The sequence below is a fragment of the Triturus cristatus genome, chromosome 2_1 (assembly GCF_964204655.1).
Source record: "Triturus cristatus chromosome 2_1, aTriCri1.1, whole genome shotgun sequence".
NCBI lineage: Eukaryota > Metazoa > Chordata > Amphibia > Caudata > Salamandridae > Triturus > Triturus cristatus.
This window is the reverse complement of record NC_140581.1, coordinates 741,382,067-741,402,337: the sequence shown is the minus strand read 5'-3', so window position 1 is coordinate 741,402,337 and position 20,271 is coordinate 741,382,067. Positions and strand designations below refer to the sequence as shown.

At 45.2% G+C, this 20,271-nt stretch overlaps 1 protein-coding gene across 6 annotated transcripts in view; it reads right to left on the bottom strand.

The window, feature by feature from the left end:
• CSNK1G3 (casein kinase 1 gamma 3) overlaps positions 1–20,271 on the bottom strand; it is a 353,425-nt gene that overhangs the window by 7,161 nt on the left and 325,993 nt on the right. For 3 of the 6 annotated variants that reach the window (XM_085632678.1, XM_085632681.1, XM_085632677.1), the window contains 2 exons: positions 7,357–7,463; positions 4,784–4,807 (listed from right to left, as the gene is read on the bottom strand). In XM_085632678.1, coding sequence (XP_085488804.1) covers positions 4,784–4,807; positions 7,357–7,463 — 131 coding nt within the window. The remainder of the gene's footprint in view (positions 1–4,783; positions 4,808–7,356; positions 7,464–20,271) is intronic. The other 3 variants (XM_085632682.1, XM_085632683.1, XM_085632680.1) reach the window with 1 other exon arrangement.

The window sequence follows — 20,271 nt, the reverse complement described above, 5'->3', positions numbered from 1 at the left end:
TAATTATCAGTCATGGATCATTCAGGCAGCCCTATAAAAAAATTAAAAGTGCTTTCTATTTATATTTGCTGTTCGAAGTATGCACAGATAAGCCAGTCTGGGACATCAAAATAATGAGCTGGCAAACCTAATCAGAAGACTGGAAGTTCGTTGCAGGATCAGCACAATATTTATTTTCTACACCCTCGATCCCTATTAATGCCATAATAGCAATAGTTTTACTTACATCTGAAATCCTACACCGCCGTCAATAACATGCTGAGTTACTTCAAGTGTCTGGGAATGCACCCTGCATTTAGATAACTCACTCCTCATTCTAGCCCTTCACTTTTAAGCTCATCCACTCACAGCGATCACAATGCACTAATACTGATCACCATGCACTCACACCATTCACTCGCTCACCCTGCACTCACAGTGATCACTCTACACTCACAATGCACTTGCGCTGTTCACCCTGCAGTCACATAAGCACACTACTCACCCTTCACTCACCTGTCCTCCTCACTGCTCAATCTGCAATCTCAATCAAACAACCCCATCACTAACGATGCACTCTTTCGTACCACTCTGCACTTTCATCCGCACCCAAATTCATACGGTCACCTCACTCACACTACAGTCACGCCTCTTACCCTACTCTCACACTGTTGCATCGCTCACCGTGCACTCACATGGGCACTCCTGCCACCCACAAAGTGCAGAGTGTAAATGTGCCTGCTACAAAGAACGTGTAACATGCAGATCACAGACCTGAGTGTGAGTAGTGCTATAAAAATGGAGATGTTTGTCAGAAAGGTGCTATAGTGAGATGAGGTGCATTGTTGGTGAGTGGTAGTGAGGGAATTCATGGAGAAGGAGGAAATAAAGGAGGGGGCACCAAAAAAGGCTTGCACCATGTGTGACCAGTGCTAGGGCCTGGCCTGGCTGGGAGTGGTAGCCCCCCTGAAGTTCAGGTCTAGTTGCGCCCCTGGTTTCAATACCCCAGCCAACTAAGGACTTTTGTTCTCGCTTCTCCGATTTGTTATCTGATGCTTAGGTCGGTGATGGCCACTAGGGAAACAAGGGCCAAAGCCAATTCGTGAATGGGCACAGGTGTGCCACACCCATTTGATCTCCGTAGTATAGATATGTCTGTCTATCTCTGAACATTATATGGTACTTCCGCGTGAAAGCTCACGGAGTTGAAAATGGACTTTGATTTTTTTTAGGCACACGGCTATGCTAATACAGAATTGTCAGCCATGTTGAAAATAATGAGTTGTTCGAAAAAGGATATTTTTTGTAGACAACAGTGTTTATAATGTGAGGGCACATAAGTCTCTTACTGCTCCCAGTATTGATGTTAATTGTTCACTGAATGTGCAATATTCATTTCCATTTTTGAAGATCAGGGATTCATCTTCACAATAACCTCTCTGTGGAAAAAAGGATGTGTCCATCACTCTGCATAACCAACTCCTTAATATAGTTTGCTTTACTCCCTTCTAAAATTCTATTGCAGTCATCGTCAAAAGAGAAAGGAAGGTTATCGGAATTTTACTTTTCCCTTTAACAACTAACCACGTTATCATCTCTAGCTTTACTCTGAATTTCCTAAAACACTTCAATATAGACTTACTTAGACAGAGAGCTGTTATATGGGAATGGAGTGTAATGGAAAAAAGATGTGTGCACATATATTAGATGCAAGCTTAGATCTAACTACTATTTGTTTGAAATCGTTTGAAATCATTTCCCGCTTGAGCAGATTTGGATGCTTCTAACTAAAATGTACATGCCTTTTCTTTTGCAAGTTGGGAACCAACGCAAGGGTTCTGAAAGACATCTGCTCAAATTATTTAGGTGCGTGGGTTTTGGTGCCCTTTTGCCTGCGGGACTGTCTCTGGGCACCCTGTTACTTGCCCACCATTTCGTGATGGGCTGCTATCTTCCCTCACACTTCCTTTCACGAGCAGTAAATTCTCAGCTCCAGTTCCATGCCAGGGCCCAGGCCTGATTCTAAGTTATAAGTTATATCTTGTGTAATTCTCATGTATATTGTCAGTCGAGTCTATGGAATTGCAGGTTTGGGTTTGTCTTTCAAAGTTTCAAGTTATTGTCCATCAATGTAAATTCTAATTCAGATCCTTCATAGTTGTTCTTTGTTCTTCAGGCAGTTCCTGAGACAATAGGTTCTCTCCTTGGCATTGTTGTGATTGCTGCCTCAGTTAAATAATCTGCTCGTGACAGTATTGTTACAAACGGCGTAGCTTATATGTTGAGGGTTTCCCACTTTCTCATTAGAACTTTGAGTCAAGACAATATAGAAGCATTTCATTAAATGTTGGAGGTTTCAAATCAAAATATACCAGATTTTTGGGTGGTGGGGCAAAGTGGTAGGTGGTGGGCCGGGCCGTGCCGGGGGGGGCCCTCCGTGTGCTTTGCAGGAGGGCCCCCTCAAGTTTCGTTACGCCACTGGTGTGACGAGCTATGGTCATGCCTCTCAGCTGTGGAGATATCTGAGGCATATAGGTGCTTTAGGTGCACTCTGATGTTTCCATTATGATCAAGTTTAATATATGCTTTGGAATACGCCCTATGTGGAACATTAGCAGTAGTGCATTAGGGAGTATCCCAGAGAAATTGGTATTATTTAATCTGCATCATATGTGATCTGCTAAGTGAATCATAGAGTGAAGATTTGTTTTTTATTTGTGCCAGCAATAGTGTATGCATTAAAAATATACCTTCTGATGTAGAGTAGATTGGCCCATAATATTGAGCATTACACAACCAGCTTATGCATGCACGATTATCGGGTAGAGTCAAGGGCTGGCATATAAGCATTCCAAAAAATAACAATTGCAAAGTTTTAGTTAAGATACTGGATTTTGTCTCACAAGGTAGTAGGGGAAATTCTAATGTTTCCTCAGCTTTTGATGCTACCAAAGTAACTGAGAAGTCTCCTGAAGGATGGCCAGAGATATTGTATGTTCATTTCAGGATGTGTGTGAAGGACGCTCTATTTTTGTAAGTTTAGGCATAGGCCAGTTTCTGTATTATAAGGAGGAAGGAGGTTGCCAGACTCTGCATCATCTTACTCTGAGTGACATTATCTCTAATGGGCATATCCAGAGCATAGAAATCTAATCTGAAGACTTCCTCCATCTGGTCAAATCTCTGGCCCCTAGGGACATGCTGACACAAGGGTATGTGTTCAAAACATGTCCTACCCTTTCTTTTGGCCACACAGCGCCTAAATCAGCTCCAAGGGCAATGCAGGCATCATTGACTGTAGCAACAGCATGAGCGTTGGCACTTTAGCAGGCAGCGGCATTCCTCAGAAGCAACCTTAAGCTCGGAGCCTGGGGAAGTGAGGAGATGGGTGGCACTAAAGGGGGGAAAAAAGCAAGAGTAATTGCCTGAGGGATTCTGGTTTGGTATAAGACGGCATATATAGTTGTCATGTTGATTTGAAAAGGACCTCTTTCTTACAACATCTTTGACAGGGAAAGACATTTTTGGCCTGGTTGCTGGTGGTGAGAGATCCGGATCTGCATTGATGAAGCATGGAAACACACAAGAACTGATGTCGGTCATCCGCCTTTATACCGTGATGTTGATATAACTGAAGGCATGACTGAAGCAGTGTAGCTCAACCAGTGCTGGAGAGCTGTTGCTGAAGGAAACGTTTTCCTGATCAATTATGGCACGTAGTGGATATTTTTAAGATGAACGGACTGCAGCAAGAAATATTTATCTGAGTTGGGTTTGGCAGAAACTGCTCATGACGACTGCGGTTGTGTTCAATGTGAATGCCATAAAAAAACAAGTCTAGCTTGGTACAGTACTCCCAAACCAAATTTCGGTGGGGTCACCTCTGACTTTGAAAACAAATACATTTTATTACAGAGCTTGTATACAATTTGAAATACAATAATAAGATATATTATCAGCTTTATGGAAGATCACGTTACGGAAAAGAACACTGCAATATCCGGCGACAGTAATTAAAGGATGCATGTATTTATGAAATTACTTTTTCATGAACTTGGTATCAGTGGAACATTTCCTCTTCCAAACAAGTGTTCAAAATACAAAGCAAAACGTGGGTACATGAAAATGAAATATCAAAGTTTAAGTTTTAAAAATCTACTTTGTTTAAAAAAACGTAAGTAGGTGACTAAATAGATTGTTTGCTTTACCTTCAGTTTCAACGTTTGCACCTGAAACACTTTAGAAAACTGTTGAATATGAGCCAATAATTTCAACACATACCTATCTCAGTAGCTTAGGTAGCTGTATTTCACTTCATCACAGCCTCATATTATTAAAAGAAATTCAAAGGAACCTCTGTAATAGGTCGATTGACCTGGTGTATAATTTATAAATATATTTAAATAAACTGGCTAACAATTTCCAAAATAGCAACGTTTTCACAAGAAAATGGTTTACTCGTGGAGGCAAAGCAAGCAACCGTGCTTTAGAATGACAAAGGTGGACCCAGTGCACCAATAATTGTGAAAATGTGACAAGCACTACATCACCATTCACAAAAACTGTGCAACAGGCTTTCCCACTAAAACAAAAAATGACAGCAGGCAAAACAGCTCCCCCGCAAGTCACATTTTACATTTCTGTGTTTTAATATGCGGGCAATGTTTTTAATGATTCTTCAGACAGATGATCTGTTTGGGAGTTTTAATTTTTTTGTTATTTCAATTTTTTTATATCTCCACTCTCGACAAAGGCCAATAAATAAAGGAGCTTTTTTGCCTGCCTGTGATTTTGAACAACTCACCACATGTTCAATACTTTCTGGCAGCTATACGCAAGGAAAACACAAGCGAAAAACAGGTTGAGAAAATAAGCTTTCTAAACTCTTCAAGTATTTTTACGGCATTAATGAGATCAAGCAAATTATATTAGTTTAGCAGCATAATGTCTTTACATTTGTAAGAGTTCACCTAATAGACCACAGTCGCACTAGTAAGCGAACAAGTTACTTACCTTCAGTAATGTCTTATCTGGTTGAGACTATATCTAGCTGCAGATTTCTTACCTTTTTAATTTCACTAGGTGTCAGACTAGATCTGAAAGACACTTCATGAGCAGTACCCTGTTAAGTAGCGTTGATTGGCTCAGCATCCGTCGTCATCCAGGACGTCACAGTACCCATATAGGCACCACCAGGGCACGCTGACGTCACTTACTTTTCACAACTTTCCACACCCGAACCGCGGAGCCATTAAGAACACAGACTAATGGTGTGTCAAAACTAGGGCCCTGAAAGGGGTCATCCCTGTAAGCAGAATTCCATTCACAGAGCGGGGGAGGATGGGTGGGTCGGTAAGTAATCTGCGGCAAGATATAGTCTGTACCAGATAAGACGTTACCAAAGGTAAGTAACTTGTTCATGTGATAGAGACTTCTAGCTGCAGATGCCTTACCTTTTGAATGGATACCCAACCATCCCCAGAGGAAGGTCTGCAAACTAATTTCAAACAAAAAAATTCTGCAGGACCAAACGGGCAAAGTGCTCATCCCTGCGGACCAGACAGTAATGTTTAGTGAACATGTGTAGAAAGCCCACGTTGATGCCTGGCAGATATCCAGGATTGGAACTCTGCGTACTAACTCTCTGGTGGAAGCTTTAACTCTAGTGGAATGAGCCCTCAAGCCTGCAAGAGGCTGCTGCATGGGCAGTGTGTAGCTGATTTTGATGCAGAGCACGACCCATCTGGAGATGGTCCACTTCTACACTGCCCAACCTTTCTTTGGACCAGCATACCCCACGAAGAGTTGGTCGTTCACCCGGAACTCATGTGTACAGTCAAGGTAGAAGGACAACACTCTTTTTAGTTCCAGATGGTGGTGTCACTCCTCTTCTTTAGGTGGATGTGGAGGAGCAGAAAAGGTAAGCAAGGTGTTAAAGTGACATACATGTAAAGGGGTGACTTCTTTTGGTAGAAAGAAGGCCCCTTTGCGGAGTTCCAGCAGGTTGATGTGGAGTCTGGATTCTGCCGGAGAACAGAGTCCTTGGATCTCCACTTCTCCTAAATGGCCTCCCCATCCCAGACTGACGCCAAAGGGCTTAAAACCAGACTTGAACAAAGACATCCTCGACACACCAAGAGGTAAACCTCACAAATAGTTAAAAAAAAAAAAAAAAAAAATCCTGCCAAAAATCAACAGAGGGGTAGCTCTTTGGATCAGCGCTGTCTGGCACGGAAAGAAAAGAACTGACATCAGCGCGTGTTAGCAGCGCTTATATAGGTATCACAACGTCACTTCCACCATGGACGACGCCAACGTTGGACGCGGAGCCCATCAACGCCAGCTAAAGGAGCACAGGGGTACTGCTCATGAAAAATCTTCAGGATCCAGTCTAATGCCTGGGGAAATTACAAAAGGTAAGGAATCTGCGGCTAGAAGTCTCTATCAGATTTGAAGATCAGCACTGCTTTCATATAAAGAAGGTGAGCAAGCAGGTGCATTTCTATATAGGGAATGATGGTTCTCAAAATATCACAGTGAATTTTTAAATCAACCTTAATAAACATTTCAATTCACAAAAGGATAAAGTTCTTCTTTATTGAGCTATAATAAGGTACAAGAACAGACCTCATCCGCAATCTGATTATCCCATGTAGCACGACTCAGCACAATGACCCCACAATGCCTTCTCATCAAGAAGTAAATACCCAGTTGGCACTCACAGTACCATGTTCAGTGGCCATCAACCTGTAGATCAGTTCTCATTAGGTTTGGCAGTCTGCAGCAGGTAAGAGTGGTATAGGGTCCAAATGAGCAGAAAGGCTTTGGGAACAGTTCACTGGATAGTTTTGAGTTGTTCACTACAATATGCAATCTAGCCTAGCTAGTGTTTGATAGTCAGGCCAGTCCCCGCCCCCACTGGTTTGCCACCAATTGCTTAGCAACCAACAGAGTGAGGGAAGTAAATTTAGGAGTAGCATAAGGAATACTCAGGACCCAACGCAGCAACCTCACTAATGGAGTGACCTGCAGGGGATCCTCTGTAATTTATTGCAAAGTGTTGAATACCCTGCCCCAAAATGTGAATACAAACTGCTTTGTCTATTACAAATGATTGTTGATATTACAACATGCAAATTCTTAGGTTTCAATTGACTAGAAACATATTACGAGGTCACTTGATTTCGTTTGTAAGGTTCCTAGAAGATATAGAAAATTAAATGGAACGGTAAAGTCACCCTATACATAAGGAGACCCGAGAAGAACCTTGCACCGGTGACCCGTGAGATCACAAGAAGCCATTAGAAGCCCGGAGCACTCCATTATTTTCAATGGAGCTTTCAACAATCCAATGTTCTAATAAGCAATAAAACTTACTTTGTTTCATCCAGTACTTCCACCTCTGCAGGTGCAGTTATGGGTGCATTGGAATGTCCTGCGGTCGGGTCGTCTGGGTTCAAATCACCATTCGTGGAACTTACAACCTGAAGACATAAAACAGGACATCACCGATTTGGTAAAATACCCCAAATTCTTTTATCATGCTCCACACAAAAACATCAGATTAAAACATCCTTGGAGTACTCAATTTAGTAGGACACTTGAAAACACAGTTATATCTCTTTGATCAATTACATGAAGGGTGCCTGGTGGAGGAAATTAGGTTGCTTCCAACCCTAGTAGCACTAGATATATATATATATATATATACACACAATCTTTTGTTACTGTGATACACCGCCGATCCAGAAAATTGCATAAAAAACCCAGAAGGGATGTCAAGTCGAGGCTTTACGTGTGCGTTAAATTTAAGACCACAGAAACGGCGCAAATAATATAAAGATGCCCTTTAATATATGTTCTAAAAAAGGGCCAATATACTTTGCAGAATGTAAATTAAGTACCGCTATTCAATTGTCTACTCCGTGAGCATCTGGCAGCGTGCCAGAGAAGAAGTGACAACGTCTTTGTCACTAAACATATCTAGAAATGTACCATACTTAGAAAGGGCCAACGCATCACCTATAGGAAGTAAACTATGAATGATAAAAGCTCCAGCAGTCTCAATGTGGCAAGCACAAGGCACACTGCTGCCTCCACTGTGAATGCCACATTTATATATTTTTTAACACAACCATTATTATTATTATTTCTGGGTTAAAAACAGAATGAACAGTAACACATCAACAGTATGGCTTGTAGGGGTGGTGGTATTGTGAGTGCTACACCAAGTCATAAACTTGTTCCAGCATAAATGGATTTGGTAGAATGACACCTGCCCGCAAGAACGGCATTCACTACTTCGAGAGCAACATCAACCTAAGTCAGCTACTGCAGCTCAGTCTCCACATATGGCGATGTAGATTGAGCAGGCTCAGGGGTAGGGCCCTGCCCTGTTGCTGCAACAAAAGATCCTGCCAAAGTGGCAGCCTGACCGGAGGATGGATATTTAAGCCCAGATGTTCTAGATACCACACTCTCTTGGCCCAATCCAGTGCCACTAGGATCACTTGGGCCCCGTTGATCTTGATATTTTTCAGAACTAGTGGCAGGTGAGGTAGTGGCGGGTAGGCATACAGCAGTCCCGAGCTCCATTCTAAGCAGAATGCATCTCCGAGAGAGCCTTTTTGGGAACTTCGAAGAGTGTGGATGTTGAGGCTTCCAGCAGTTAAAAAGAGACCAAGCAATGGCTCTCTCCATTGCTGGAAGATGTCTTGTGAAATTTGCAGACTTTTCACCGTAGCACTAACGCTGACACTCTGTTTGCCCGGTACGACTGCCTTTTATTTTTTATAGGAGTGTGGCCCTGCCTCCACCCCTTCATACCCCTGCTGCCCTCCCAATTATGCACACAGGCATTTCGTCACCTACAACTGAAGTGGTGTTTAATTAAGCACTGTAGTGCAGGTGGAAAAATGTCAGACGACATTACTAACGCAGGCCAAAGTCTGCATTCTGTTTGTGCCACTACCTGGTGCAGTTACCATTCGTGATCCACTAGGCGTCGCTAGCTAAATTTGTCTCCCGTTTGCGTTCAAAGATCCCAATACGTGGTGTGCGATCAGCTAGATGCCCTGACGATTCAGTCAGGTCCCTAGGTGAAAGGCCTCATGGCACAGCGTCAAGGTCTCCACTCTACCCTGCTTGTTGTGCTGGTGGTGCTGTCCGTGAGGAACTGAACAGGCCTTTCCTTGATGGATGGCAGTAAGCTGTTCAATGCCAAGCAAATGGCCCACACCTCCAACAGGTTGATGTGAATGCAGCCCTCTGCCGGAGAAAAAAAATCTTCTGATCACCAACTCTCCCTGATGACCTTTTTCAATCTGGCAGTGATGCTTCTGTCATTAACGTAAGCTCTGGGTGGGGTAGGAAAAGGGTTCAGTTGCAGGTCCAATTGTGGTTGGGAACCTTTCACTGTACATCTTTTGCAGTCTCCTCCGAAACCTGTAAGGAATCTGACAGGTTCCCTTGCTGCTGAGCCCACTGAGACATCAGATCCCACTGCAGGGCCTGCATATGCAATCTGGCATGATCAACTAGCAGAATGCTGGCGGCCAATATCCCAGAAGCCAAAGAGTCATCCTCACTGAGACCCAGGACTGAGACTGAAACTTTGGGATCATAGTGTCCTGGACTAGTCACTGCGGAGGGAAGGCTAAAATATGCACCGTATCCAGGATCACTCGGATGAAAACGAGCCTCTGCACAGGAGTCAGGTGTGACTTGATCATGAACCCCAAAGCTATAAGAAAGCTACCTATCATCAGAGGTGGTCTACAAATGACTGTGGCAAGCCCACCTTCAAAACCCAACAGTCTAGGTAGGAGAAGAAAGGTAGGCTGTTCATGAACACCCGAGGGGCACTGGTGAGGCCAAAAGGGAGCACGACAAACTGAAAATACTTGTGGGCCACCTTGAACCGCAAATAGCATTTTTGGGCGTGCAGGATCGGGACATGAAAATAGGCATCCTGCAAGTCCAACACAATCATCCAGTCTCCATGAATCAGTGCAGAGAGAACCTGGGCCATTGTGAGAATCCTGAATTTGTACTTCTGCAGGAAGAAGTTGAGGAGTTAAAGACCCAAAATTGTGCGAAGTCAACTACCGTTGTTTGGCACAATGAAATAGCTGAATAAGACTCAGGATCCTCTCCACTGCTTCTTCCTCCAAAAAACCTGGACTTCCGGAAGCAGAATGGACAAATGGCCCTCTACAAGCCATTCTGATGTAAGTAAAATGGGTCGTGAGATTGAAGGAAATGGCAGGGCTTAGTCCCTCTGGATTATCTGCAGGACCCACCTGTCAGATGTTATTGCACACCATGAGTGGGGAAAAGGAGTGATCCTGCCACCAATGGGGTTGCTGTATAATTCCAAGTGGAAACTAAAGTGGCTTGGTGGCTGCTACTGGGGGGGCAGAGGGGCTGCGGACTGGAAAGTACGTTGTACCTGCTAGCTTGGCCTCCAAGATCCCCAAACACAAAAAGGCTGGTGTATATGCTGATGGGATGGTGGGCCTTGATGCTCCTAGTGATATCACTAATGGTGATAAATTGATGTGAGTACTGCTTTATAATTGCAGAAAGGAATGAACAAGAAAGACAGGATCACCAAGAGCTGACCTATGACAACAAGCCACTGGTCTGCCTACGGGAGACTCAGTAAGTGCTTCATTAAAAGGCAGTAGAGGTTCAAAGGAGAATTGTCAATGTTGCAGGATCTTTATGAGGACATTAGTTTTGACTTCTGTGTAAGGCAGTTGAAAATCTAAAATGGTGTACGCTAATCTCATCACCATGGTGAAGGACACAGTTTCTTCTGTAGAAGCACTTTGGGTGTGGCGGTTAAAGAGCAGCTGAAGTACTGGAGAGAACCCCCCAAGTAAAGGCATTGCCTTGTTTGAGTCGGTAGAATGAGGGTCGGGCGTGTGGGACCTGAACTCGCACGTGACTTCAGCCGAGACAGAGACGGCTTTGAGTCCGACAGAACTATAGGCTTGACATCCTCATCCGGCATCAGCAGTATAAGGGGCCAGCATTGACACGTGTCAGAATTCAAAGTGCGATGAAGATCTTTCATGGCACCGGCCCAGAGATCAGGTCTGTGTCCTCAACTTCGAGCGGGGGCAGACTTTATGCTATTTCCTACTATGTACTGCGAGGTACAGCTTGGTTTCGTTGTCACTGATCACCTTGGGATTTATCAGGGCACACTCCCGGCACGACTTGAAGTTGTGGCCCGAATCTAGAAACAAAGGCACACCTTGTGCAGATCCGTCACAGAAATTTGTTTGCAACTATCCCTACAGGGTTTAAAGAGTGTGACATTTCTGACACACACTGGAGAAATAACGTTTTTTTTGGATGAAGAATAAAGCTTGTTAACTGATAAAATATGCAGAAGCTAGCTCTGGTTCCTCATATGATGGTGCAGAAAGAAAAGAGCAGACATCAGGGTGCCTGGGTGATGTCTTTATACGGCTCTAGTTATCACTTCCAGGGCGAAGCGGAGTTGACCTAGAGCAGCACAAAGCCACCTATTAGAGCGCAGGGGCTATGCTAAAAAATCCTCAAGATCCAGTCTGGCACCTGGGGATATTTTAAAGGTGAGGAATCTGTAGTTAGAATTATCGATCAGCAAAGGCTTATTTTCTTATAGTTTCCTGAACTTTTTGACTCAAGCCTTGTAATGTCATGGCACCGAGCATTGAGGAGGCCACCTTAACCAGCGAGTATAACTGTACAATGATTTCATGGTGCATGTTAGAACTGGGGTCACCAATTCCGACACGGTAGCTTGACGCGAGGCAGGAAGGCACCCGAAGGCAATGTGTAAAGCAGTTGTGCAGCACACACTCACACAGACTCAGTAATGCGCACACAATGAAGAGACACCACACCAGGCTGATTTGTAAAACAAGACCCTTTATCTCATTCAGGTCATGGCAATTGAATTCATTTCAATAATAGAGCAGATCATCTCCGGGCAACAGTAAATTCATTTCAGGAAATAGAGCAGATAATCTCAGGGCATGAATATGACATCAGAACAACCCCTAGGTAGGGAAATAATAAATGCAACATTCCTTATATTACATCAATCCAGGCGACATCACTTTTGCGCATCTTCAATAAGGGCAACACTTCCTATGTGCAGATTCAATGCAAATGAACATTCCTGAACACCTGGAAAACACGGGTAACCACTTTAGGGCTGGTCTCAATGCTATGCAGGTGTGGTACACACGTCTACAACTTATCTTTTGTGGCAGGAGCTCCCTTTAAGTACCCGGCCCTCCTTCACATGGTAATTACAGGCAGCCGGGCCTACTGGGGGCATAGGAATTGTGGCCCAGTCTAATACGCCAGGCGGTTAGCAGTTCCAGTCAAAGTTCACAACCCCCAGGCAGAGAGGCAATGCAGCGTGCGTCTAGTGGCGTGTGTGCAGGCCCCAGCTTCCCCGCACTCACTGCTCCGTTTTTGGAGGTTGGAGGAGGTAAGCCCCACAATAGCGTCGGTCCCACAGGATGAAGGCCACCCCCTCACCAGTCAGCCCCCTTCAACCCTCGGAGCCGGGACTGGTGAAGGCGGCCTCTCTCTCTGAGGCAATCTCTCTGAGGGCCCGGTCGGGGCCAGTCCGGGCGCCGCTCTCCACAACGCGGCCCTCGGCGAGGCCCGGCCGGGCTCCGGTCTCCTCCCGCGGCTCATGGAGCAGCAGCCAATAGGAGCGCAGCGTTCCGGGGGCGCGGCTTATGATGCAGCCGGCACCCCGTTTGCTACGTAACGCGGGCTCTTCACGCCTTCGGCCTGCTCTACCGCCACGGCAGCCCTCCGCAGGCTACGGGGGCCGCAGAGGCGGATCGGACCACCAGATATTCTTTGGGGGGTAGCCCCGGGGCCGCGGCGATGACTTCGGCCGCAGCGCTTCTCAGGACAACACGCCAGGCAGTCCCAGCGCCACCCTCAGGTACCCGGGCAGCGGCAGTGATCTTGGGCAGCCCACGCTCGATTTCTCAGCGCCGTGGGGGGCACAACATGAGCGCACTAGCTCAGCGCTCACCGGGGGGGGGCAAGTTCGGTCAGTCTAGCGCGTGGATGGCACATCGCTCGTGGAAGGGCATTACTGGTGGCAATCAAGCACTTGGGTGTCACAGCATGCAGGGGCCCAGCAGCAGTTCATACCAGTCCTGGGCGGTGATCTGGGGGGCAACTAGCGCTTGGCAGCACAGGCAGATTACTTCCCAATAGCGCAGGAGGCACCGTTCTAGCAATAAAGCGCTGGGTGGGCACAGTGCTGACAGTAGAGCGCTAGGTGGGCACAGCGCTTTACCTGTTGATCCCCCCAGCAGCAGCAGCTCTCACAGGATCCCCAGCGCTGGGAGGGGATGGCAGGTTCCAGGTTCACAGTGCTAGTTGTTAGCAGGTCTTAGTTACAGGTTCTTTGAGTGCAGTATCTTGAGGAACAGGTAGGGGTTGAGTTGGCGGCATAAGAGGCAGGAATGTTCCCTCAGCTCACTGGAGCTGGTCTCCTGAGTTTCCCCCTCACTGGGCAAGGTCAGCAGGCTGGCAGAGTCCCTCAGCTATCTTGGGTACAGCAGGGCCTAAGCTTATTCAGTCTCAGTAGTGTAGGTTCCCCCCAAGGCCCAACCGCCTATACTCCGACAGAGGTTCCCCCAGGTCCAGTGGTGCCCCAACTGACTAGTTAGGTTTTCCTCCTTTCCTCTTATACCCCTAGGTCAGGTGACCCTCCTGAAAGGCGGCAAAGCATAACTCCTCCCAAGGCTGGAAGGTTCCAGGAGCGTCTACATGTCTGTGTATGGGACAAAAAGGCGGGACGGCAAAGATACAGTAGGACTATGTCCCAGCCTGCTCCTGACTACTGGTGCGTGTGTGTTCAATGGCCACTCCGCAGTAGCAGGGGCCTGTGGCAGCCATGTTATTAGGAGAGAGCACCTGCACCTCAGCACTGTTTGGCAGTGGTAAGGCGCCCAGAGGCCTAGGTCCAACAAAAAGATGGTGGCAAAAATGAGGCGACAAGGGCAAAAAAACAGGGTAAGACCACCATAGGGCTGACAGGTCTAACAGTGCAGCAGGATTTGAACATGATACAGGCCAGTAGCGGTATAAAGTGTAGATGTTTTAGCGTGTGAATAATATGGTTATTTTCTTTAGTCCTTTCAGAGGCAATGATCTGGGGAGGAGAAACCTACTCTTGTATTACTGTAGGTCTGTAATCCATAATTTTTCCTTTAAGGCCCAGGAAGAGATTCCTACAGTGGATAATCTACCTAATGTTGCTGCAAGCAGTCACATGTTGAACTGAAGATTTTGTCAGATGTAGAGAAGTACACATTTCACTTCAAGAATTTCCTTTGCCAACAGATTAGACAGTGGACAACCACACAAAGATTATTGGAGCGCCTCTGCAGTATGGTTCAGCAACCATTAATTTTCTTGAGTCCTATGATAACAAAGTCTCTTTTTGCAATATACACTTCATGGAAATACTATATTAACAACTGTAGCTTGGTATCTGACAGAGGAAAGGATACTTTACTACAAGTTAACATAACACATGCTTACAATATTGTCTGTCAAGAACATTATTGACCTAATGGACAACTCCAAGTGACACACAAATTGAACTGTTTTCAAATCATCACTACAACCACCTTTAGCTGTCTACCTGACCAATTGTTACCAGTTTTAAAAAAACAGCAATGGGTCAGAGCCAAAGCACTGTCTATGTATGTTTGGAGAATCATCTCACCTTCTACAGAGTGCTTGTATTGCAATTCAGTAAACTCTAGTTTATCTAGAAAAAATACCCTAAACCATCACATCTGTCATATTCAATTGCTTGTCTGAATCATGTAAACCACCACCACCAAATCTACCCATTTACTCCAAAACCAATTTGAAAACCTCTGATACCACCATCAATAACACCATCAAAAGTAAAACCACTACAAACAAATCTACCACCATTAACTTTATTAATAATCCCACCCCAACCAATACCACCATAATTCCCACCAATGAAACACTAACACCACAACCAATAGCAGTACCAAATCAGTAGAATATTCCATCAAAACCAACACCACCAGTTTTAACACCACCCCAATACATCCACAACTACCAATATCGCCATCACCAATACCAGACTACTAATACTACCAGCATCACCACACTCAATGTCATCAGGACTATCACCATACAAATATTACCACCAGTAATAAAACACCACCACAAATCACAACACCACTAATACCACAGTGTTAGAAATTGGGTTTCTGGTTGGCAAAGGTATGCACCTTGTCCAAGCAGAAACTAGTAAGGGTAAGTCAACACACACCCTAAATTATCTTGTGCTCACTCTCCAGTAGCTTGTCAGAAAGCAGTCAGGCTAAACTTAAGAGGCAATGTGTAAAGTATCTGTACAATACTTCAAATAGTAACATCGAAAACAGCCCAAAAAGACTCCACACCATATTACAAAAAGAGAATAATTAAATACATAAAACAAGACCAAAACGACAAAAATCCAACAAGTAGAAGTCGAGATAAGAATTTTCAAAGAATCAACTATAAAATAGTGATTAGAAGTAATAATCACTTAATTTGGATATTTGGTCGTGCCGGACCAAGGCAAAGTCAAAGGTTCAGGCCGATCGCGATGGAGGGTCAGCTGGATACAGGGACTCACTTAGGCCCACTGAACGACAGTACCTCGATCCAGGTTTGCATTTACGTTCAAGGAGATGCGAGATGCAGCCACAGCAATGCGTTGTTGTCGAGACATGCTGTGGGCAAGATGCTTCGAGATTCTCCATGCAATGTCGACGATGTGTCGGTTCCGCATACGATGTGCCAACTCCGTTCCACGCTTCGACAAGGAAGTGCCAATTCCGAGCCCTCAAACGTGAGGATGTGCTGGTTCCAATGAGGATGTGTGGGTTAGCTTAAGAAAGCACCGTAGGCCTCACTTCCAGGTGTCCAGGACTGGGGTAGCACCACTTGGCAGGGCAGATTCACAACTTGCAAAGTCAAGATGCAGATACTTTGAAGTATTTTGTATCCATGAGACTTCAATTTGAAGGCAGGCTAGCAAGCCCTTGGAGTCTCTCTGGGTTCAAGTGATGCAGCTCCAGTACTTCTCACCCAGGCAGGAGAACAGCAGGCACCAGGGCAGCTCTGCAAGGCAAAGGTATAGCAAGGAAAGAGTACAGCAAAGCAGCAGTCCAGCAGAGTGGCAGTCCATCCAGCAGCACAGCAGTTCTTCCTGGCAGAGTGGTCACAGGTCCGGAAGTGTGCCACAGTCATGGTGTCAGGCATCCAATACTGATACCCAGTAGGCCTCTGAAGTGGGGGAAACTTCAAAGAAGACTTTGAAGTGAACAGAGGTCCTCCCTTCCTGCTCTGGCTCCAGACTCACTACAGGTGGATATGCAGCCCAATGCATGTGAACAGGACGCAGCCTATTCATGTGTAAGTTTGAGGCTGTGCCCAGCTCCTTCCTCCCCTCCTCCCAGTAAGACCCATCAAGTTACACATAAGTTCCCTTTGTGTGTGGCTGTCTAGAGGGAATACACAAAGCCCAGCTGTCACCCAACCCAGACAGGCAGCAAGCACCAAATGCTAAAGTAAGAAAATGCCAACCTTCTAAAAGTGGCATTTTCATACCAGCAATTTAAAATAAGATGTACCATAAATTGTGATTATGATTTTAAACTCCAGTACAAAGACACCAAACTTGAAAAGTCCATCTCTTCACAATTGGGAATTACACCTATAAAATGTAATAATGTAATCCCAATATTATCCTATAGGAGAAAGAGACCTTGCCGTAGTGAAAAACAAATTTGGGAGTATTTCACTATCAAGTGCGTGTCCTGCCTTTTAAATACATGGTGAATTAGATGTCAAAAAGGGGAAGGTTTAGGCCTGGCAAGAAGTTTATCTTGGCAGGTCGAGGTGGCAGTGTAAAACTGCACACACAGGCAACTAGCAGGCCGGAGCCGTGGTTAGAGGGCTACTTAAGTGGATAGCACAATGAGTGCCGCAGGCCCATTAGCAGTATTTATTTTGCAGGCCCTCATCACATGTGGTGCACTTTACTAAGGACTTATAGGTAAATGAAATATGCAGACTGCGGTTAAGCCAATATTACCATGTTTAGCGGAGAGAGCATGTGCACTGGTTAGCAGCGGTAAAGTACTCAAGAGTACTAAAGCCAACAAAAACAAGGTCAGAAAAGAGGAGGAAGAAGGCAAAATGTTTAGGGTGACCCTTCAGAGAGGGCCATTTTCCAACATACATTATCACCACCAATAGCACTACTGAAATACCAATGCCACCACCAATAACAACACACCCACCACCAGCTGCAACACACCAGCAATAACACACCATCACACCACACTACCATTAAACATTGGGTTATCCATACTAAGATCCGCAACGAGGCTAGCAGACCCATTAAGAAGTTCGAAAAATGGCAAATCACAAAAACAGGAGACAAAGGCTTCCTCTCAGCTTTATACACATTTTTAGATGGGAGGCGGAACTGGACTGATCATTCACTCCCAAGAAATAGACTGATATCCTTCACAGGGCACAAATCTCCTCTTTCAGTGCAGCAGGATAAGAAGCGATACTTAAATAACGCATTACTGGTAGTACACCCTATTGAGGACAGCGAAATGGAAACACAGAAGCAAACAGGATTGTTGGAGCAAATGTGGCCACACTGACACTTTGACACACCTCCTGTAGTGCTGCCCCAACCTTAAAAGGTACTGGAACGAGGTTTTGAGAGATTAAAGAGATCTTTGACACAGAGGTCCTGGCTCTCCCAGCTTTGCCCTGCTAGGACTCCATAATGCATTGACCTACCCTCTGCACTCCAACAAAGGCCAGAGCCTGTGACCGACCAATATGATAAAGTGAGACCAGCCAGAAACAGACTACGTATGGTGAAGACCACTTCCTTTATGTATGGACCTCCGTCATGTTACCACACTATCTCCTTGGTTGTGGAGAAAGCTCTTTCCTCCCCGTCTGCCCTCAACCACCTTAATCCTCCCCCCGTTTATGTACCTATCCATCCTTTCGAAATAAAGGCGTGTATGTGGAATTGTTTAAAATGAATTAAAAAAAACATTTAAACCATAAAAAGCCGGTCACTAGAATTTACAAACACAGTATGCTGCCAAACCGCGCTCTATGCATGAAACCCGAACAGGGACTTCAGTCCATGCCACTATGAGGGTGCGATTGATGCACCCTTCCTGGATCACAACTAGGTCCAGAACCTATCAATGTCAAATGACTAGGCCTAGGTCAATGAACACACACACACAATTAGTGTGTGCATTATCAAAAATAAATAAAAAACAGGACCACAGGTATGTAGTTCGAGCATGCAGGGTAGGGGACACGAGTGTACGTCATGCAGGGGAAATTCCTGTTTCAACACAGGCTATAGAAGAAAACGCAGAGGTGTCAGCTGAATCTCCAAGAGCCACCATTTGCGAGCCAGAAAAAGCCAAATGACCAGTTAGAAATTACGTTGACTTTTTTGTTTTTTTAAACATATTTTATTGATTTTAAATATCAAAGAGTGAACCACAAGATATTAGCTGGTAAGTGTACAAGTCATCATAGAAAATTACATAAGAATCAACAGTGTACGCATACAGTTAATTAGTGCCCAAATACATAACTGATCAGCAGTTAACATTGAACAAGTGAAGATAGCTCTACCTCTACATGTCCTTGCGGATGTTGACCTACATGGTCCGCACTCGATTGACTACTTAGTATTATACAGCTGAGCATGGTAACAATCCCCGATAGCTGTGTCTGTTCCTTCAAACCAAAAACTAAACTACTTCTATGCCCTCCCCCCACCCTCCTACAGACTCAGCCTAGGTCCCACACATCCGGTGGGCCCACACCAATGCAGTATAACCATGGTAATTCAATGCATCACATAGCAACAGTAATTTACTTTGTACAATAAAGACGACACTTCAGCTCAAACTGCTCCCAGTGGTCCGTCGAAAGGCTTGCGGGGGTGCATATGGAGTCTATCAGTCCATTTGCATATCAACAGCAGTAAATTCTTTACATCAACCCATTCAATTCCATAGAAATTGTTTTTTTACGCAATCCTCTGTGTACTTCTCTCTGCAGCTCAGCACCCAACGCCCTGCCTCACCTAACCATTTCACTGTGCCATTCCTGTAATGATGGCGGTTTAGCGGTCTTCCACCTCATGGTGATGTTTCTCTTAGCTAATAAAAAGGCAAGATTAGCAAATGTATTAACAGGGTTTCCCTTCTTCCCTTTTGGACCCAACCCTAGTAGGCAGTACTCCAGCAAATCATTATTACGCACCGGGGCGATATATTTCAGTATCGTACATATGGATGCCCAGTAGTGCCCTAGTTTTGGGCAACTCCACAGCATATGTATTAGTCCCGCTTCCGAGAAATGACAGCGTGGGCAACTATCCACTACATCTGAAAACATGGAGCTCAACCTGCGTGGTGCCAAATAGACCCTGTGTAGTAGCATAAGCTGTATAAATTTAAATTTAGGGTTTCTAGATACCTTCTTCGGGTACCCTAGTATAGTGTCCCATTCCTTGTCAGTGAGCTTGCGTCCCACATCTATATCCCACTTACTGTGGAGGGGTTGGAGCGGCAGGAGCGGCACTGCTGCTATCGTACGGATCACTCTATAGAGCCACTTCTTCAAATGACGCCCGTTCCCCATCAAATATTGCATAGTGAGTAGTGCGTGCTTTACTGGTTCTATTCCTGCCGGGGCCCAAGTGGTGCGTATGTATCGTGTAATACCAGCATGTAGGAGGAACAATGTATTTGGCACTCCATGTTCTCGGACAAAGACATCATGGGGCATCAGGGTACCATCCAAAAAGAACATGCATATCGTGTTTACTCCCGCGTCTCCCCAGGTCAACAGTCGTCTACTAGTAACAGTGCCCGACTGTGAAGGGATTCCCAGAAGGGGAATTGTAAGGCATATGGAGCCACCGTTTTCGTGTATCTCAAAGCATTCCTCCAGTACAATAACGCAACGTGCAAAGTGGGGTGCCGTCGGCGGGATCTTGCTATTGGGTAGTAAGAGTTTATGTAAGTCTCCTCTTTCCCATGACTGGCGAGACATACCAATCTCCTGAAGATTACGGCCCGCCACCCAGTACGCTAGCCATTGCAACAGGCTCACATAACAATAAGACTTAAGGTTCGGGGCCCCCAT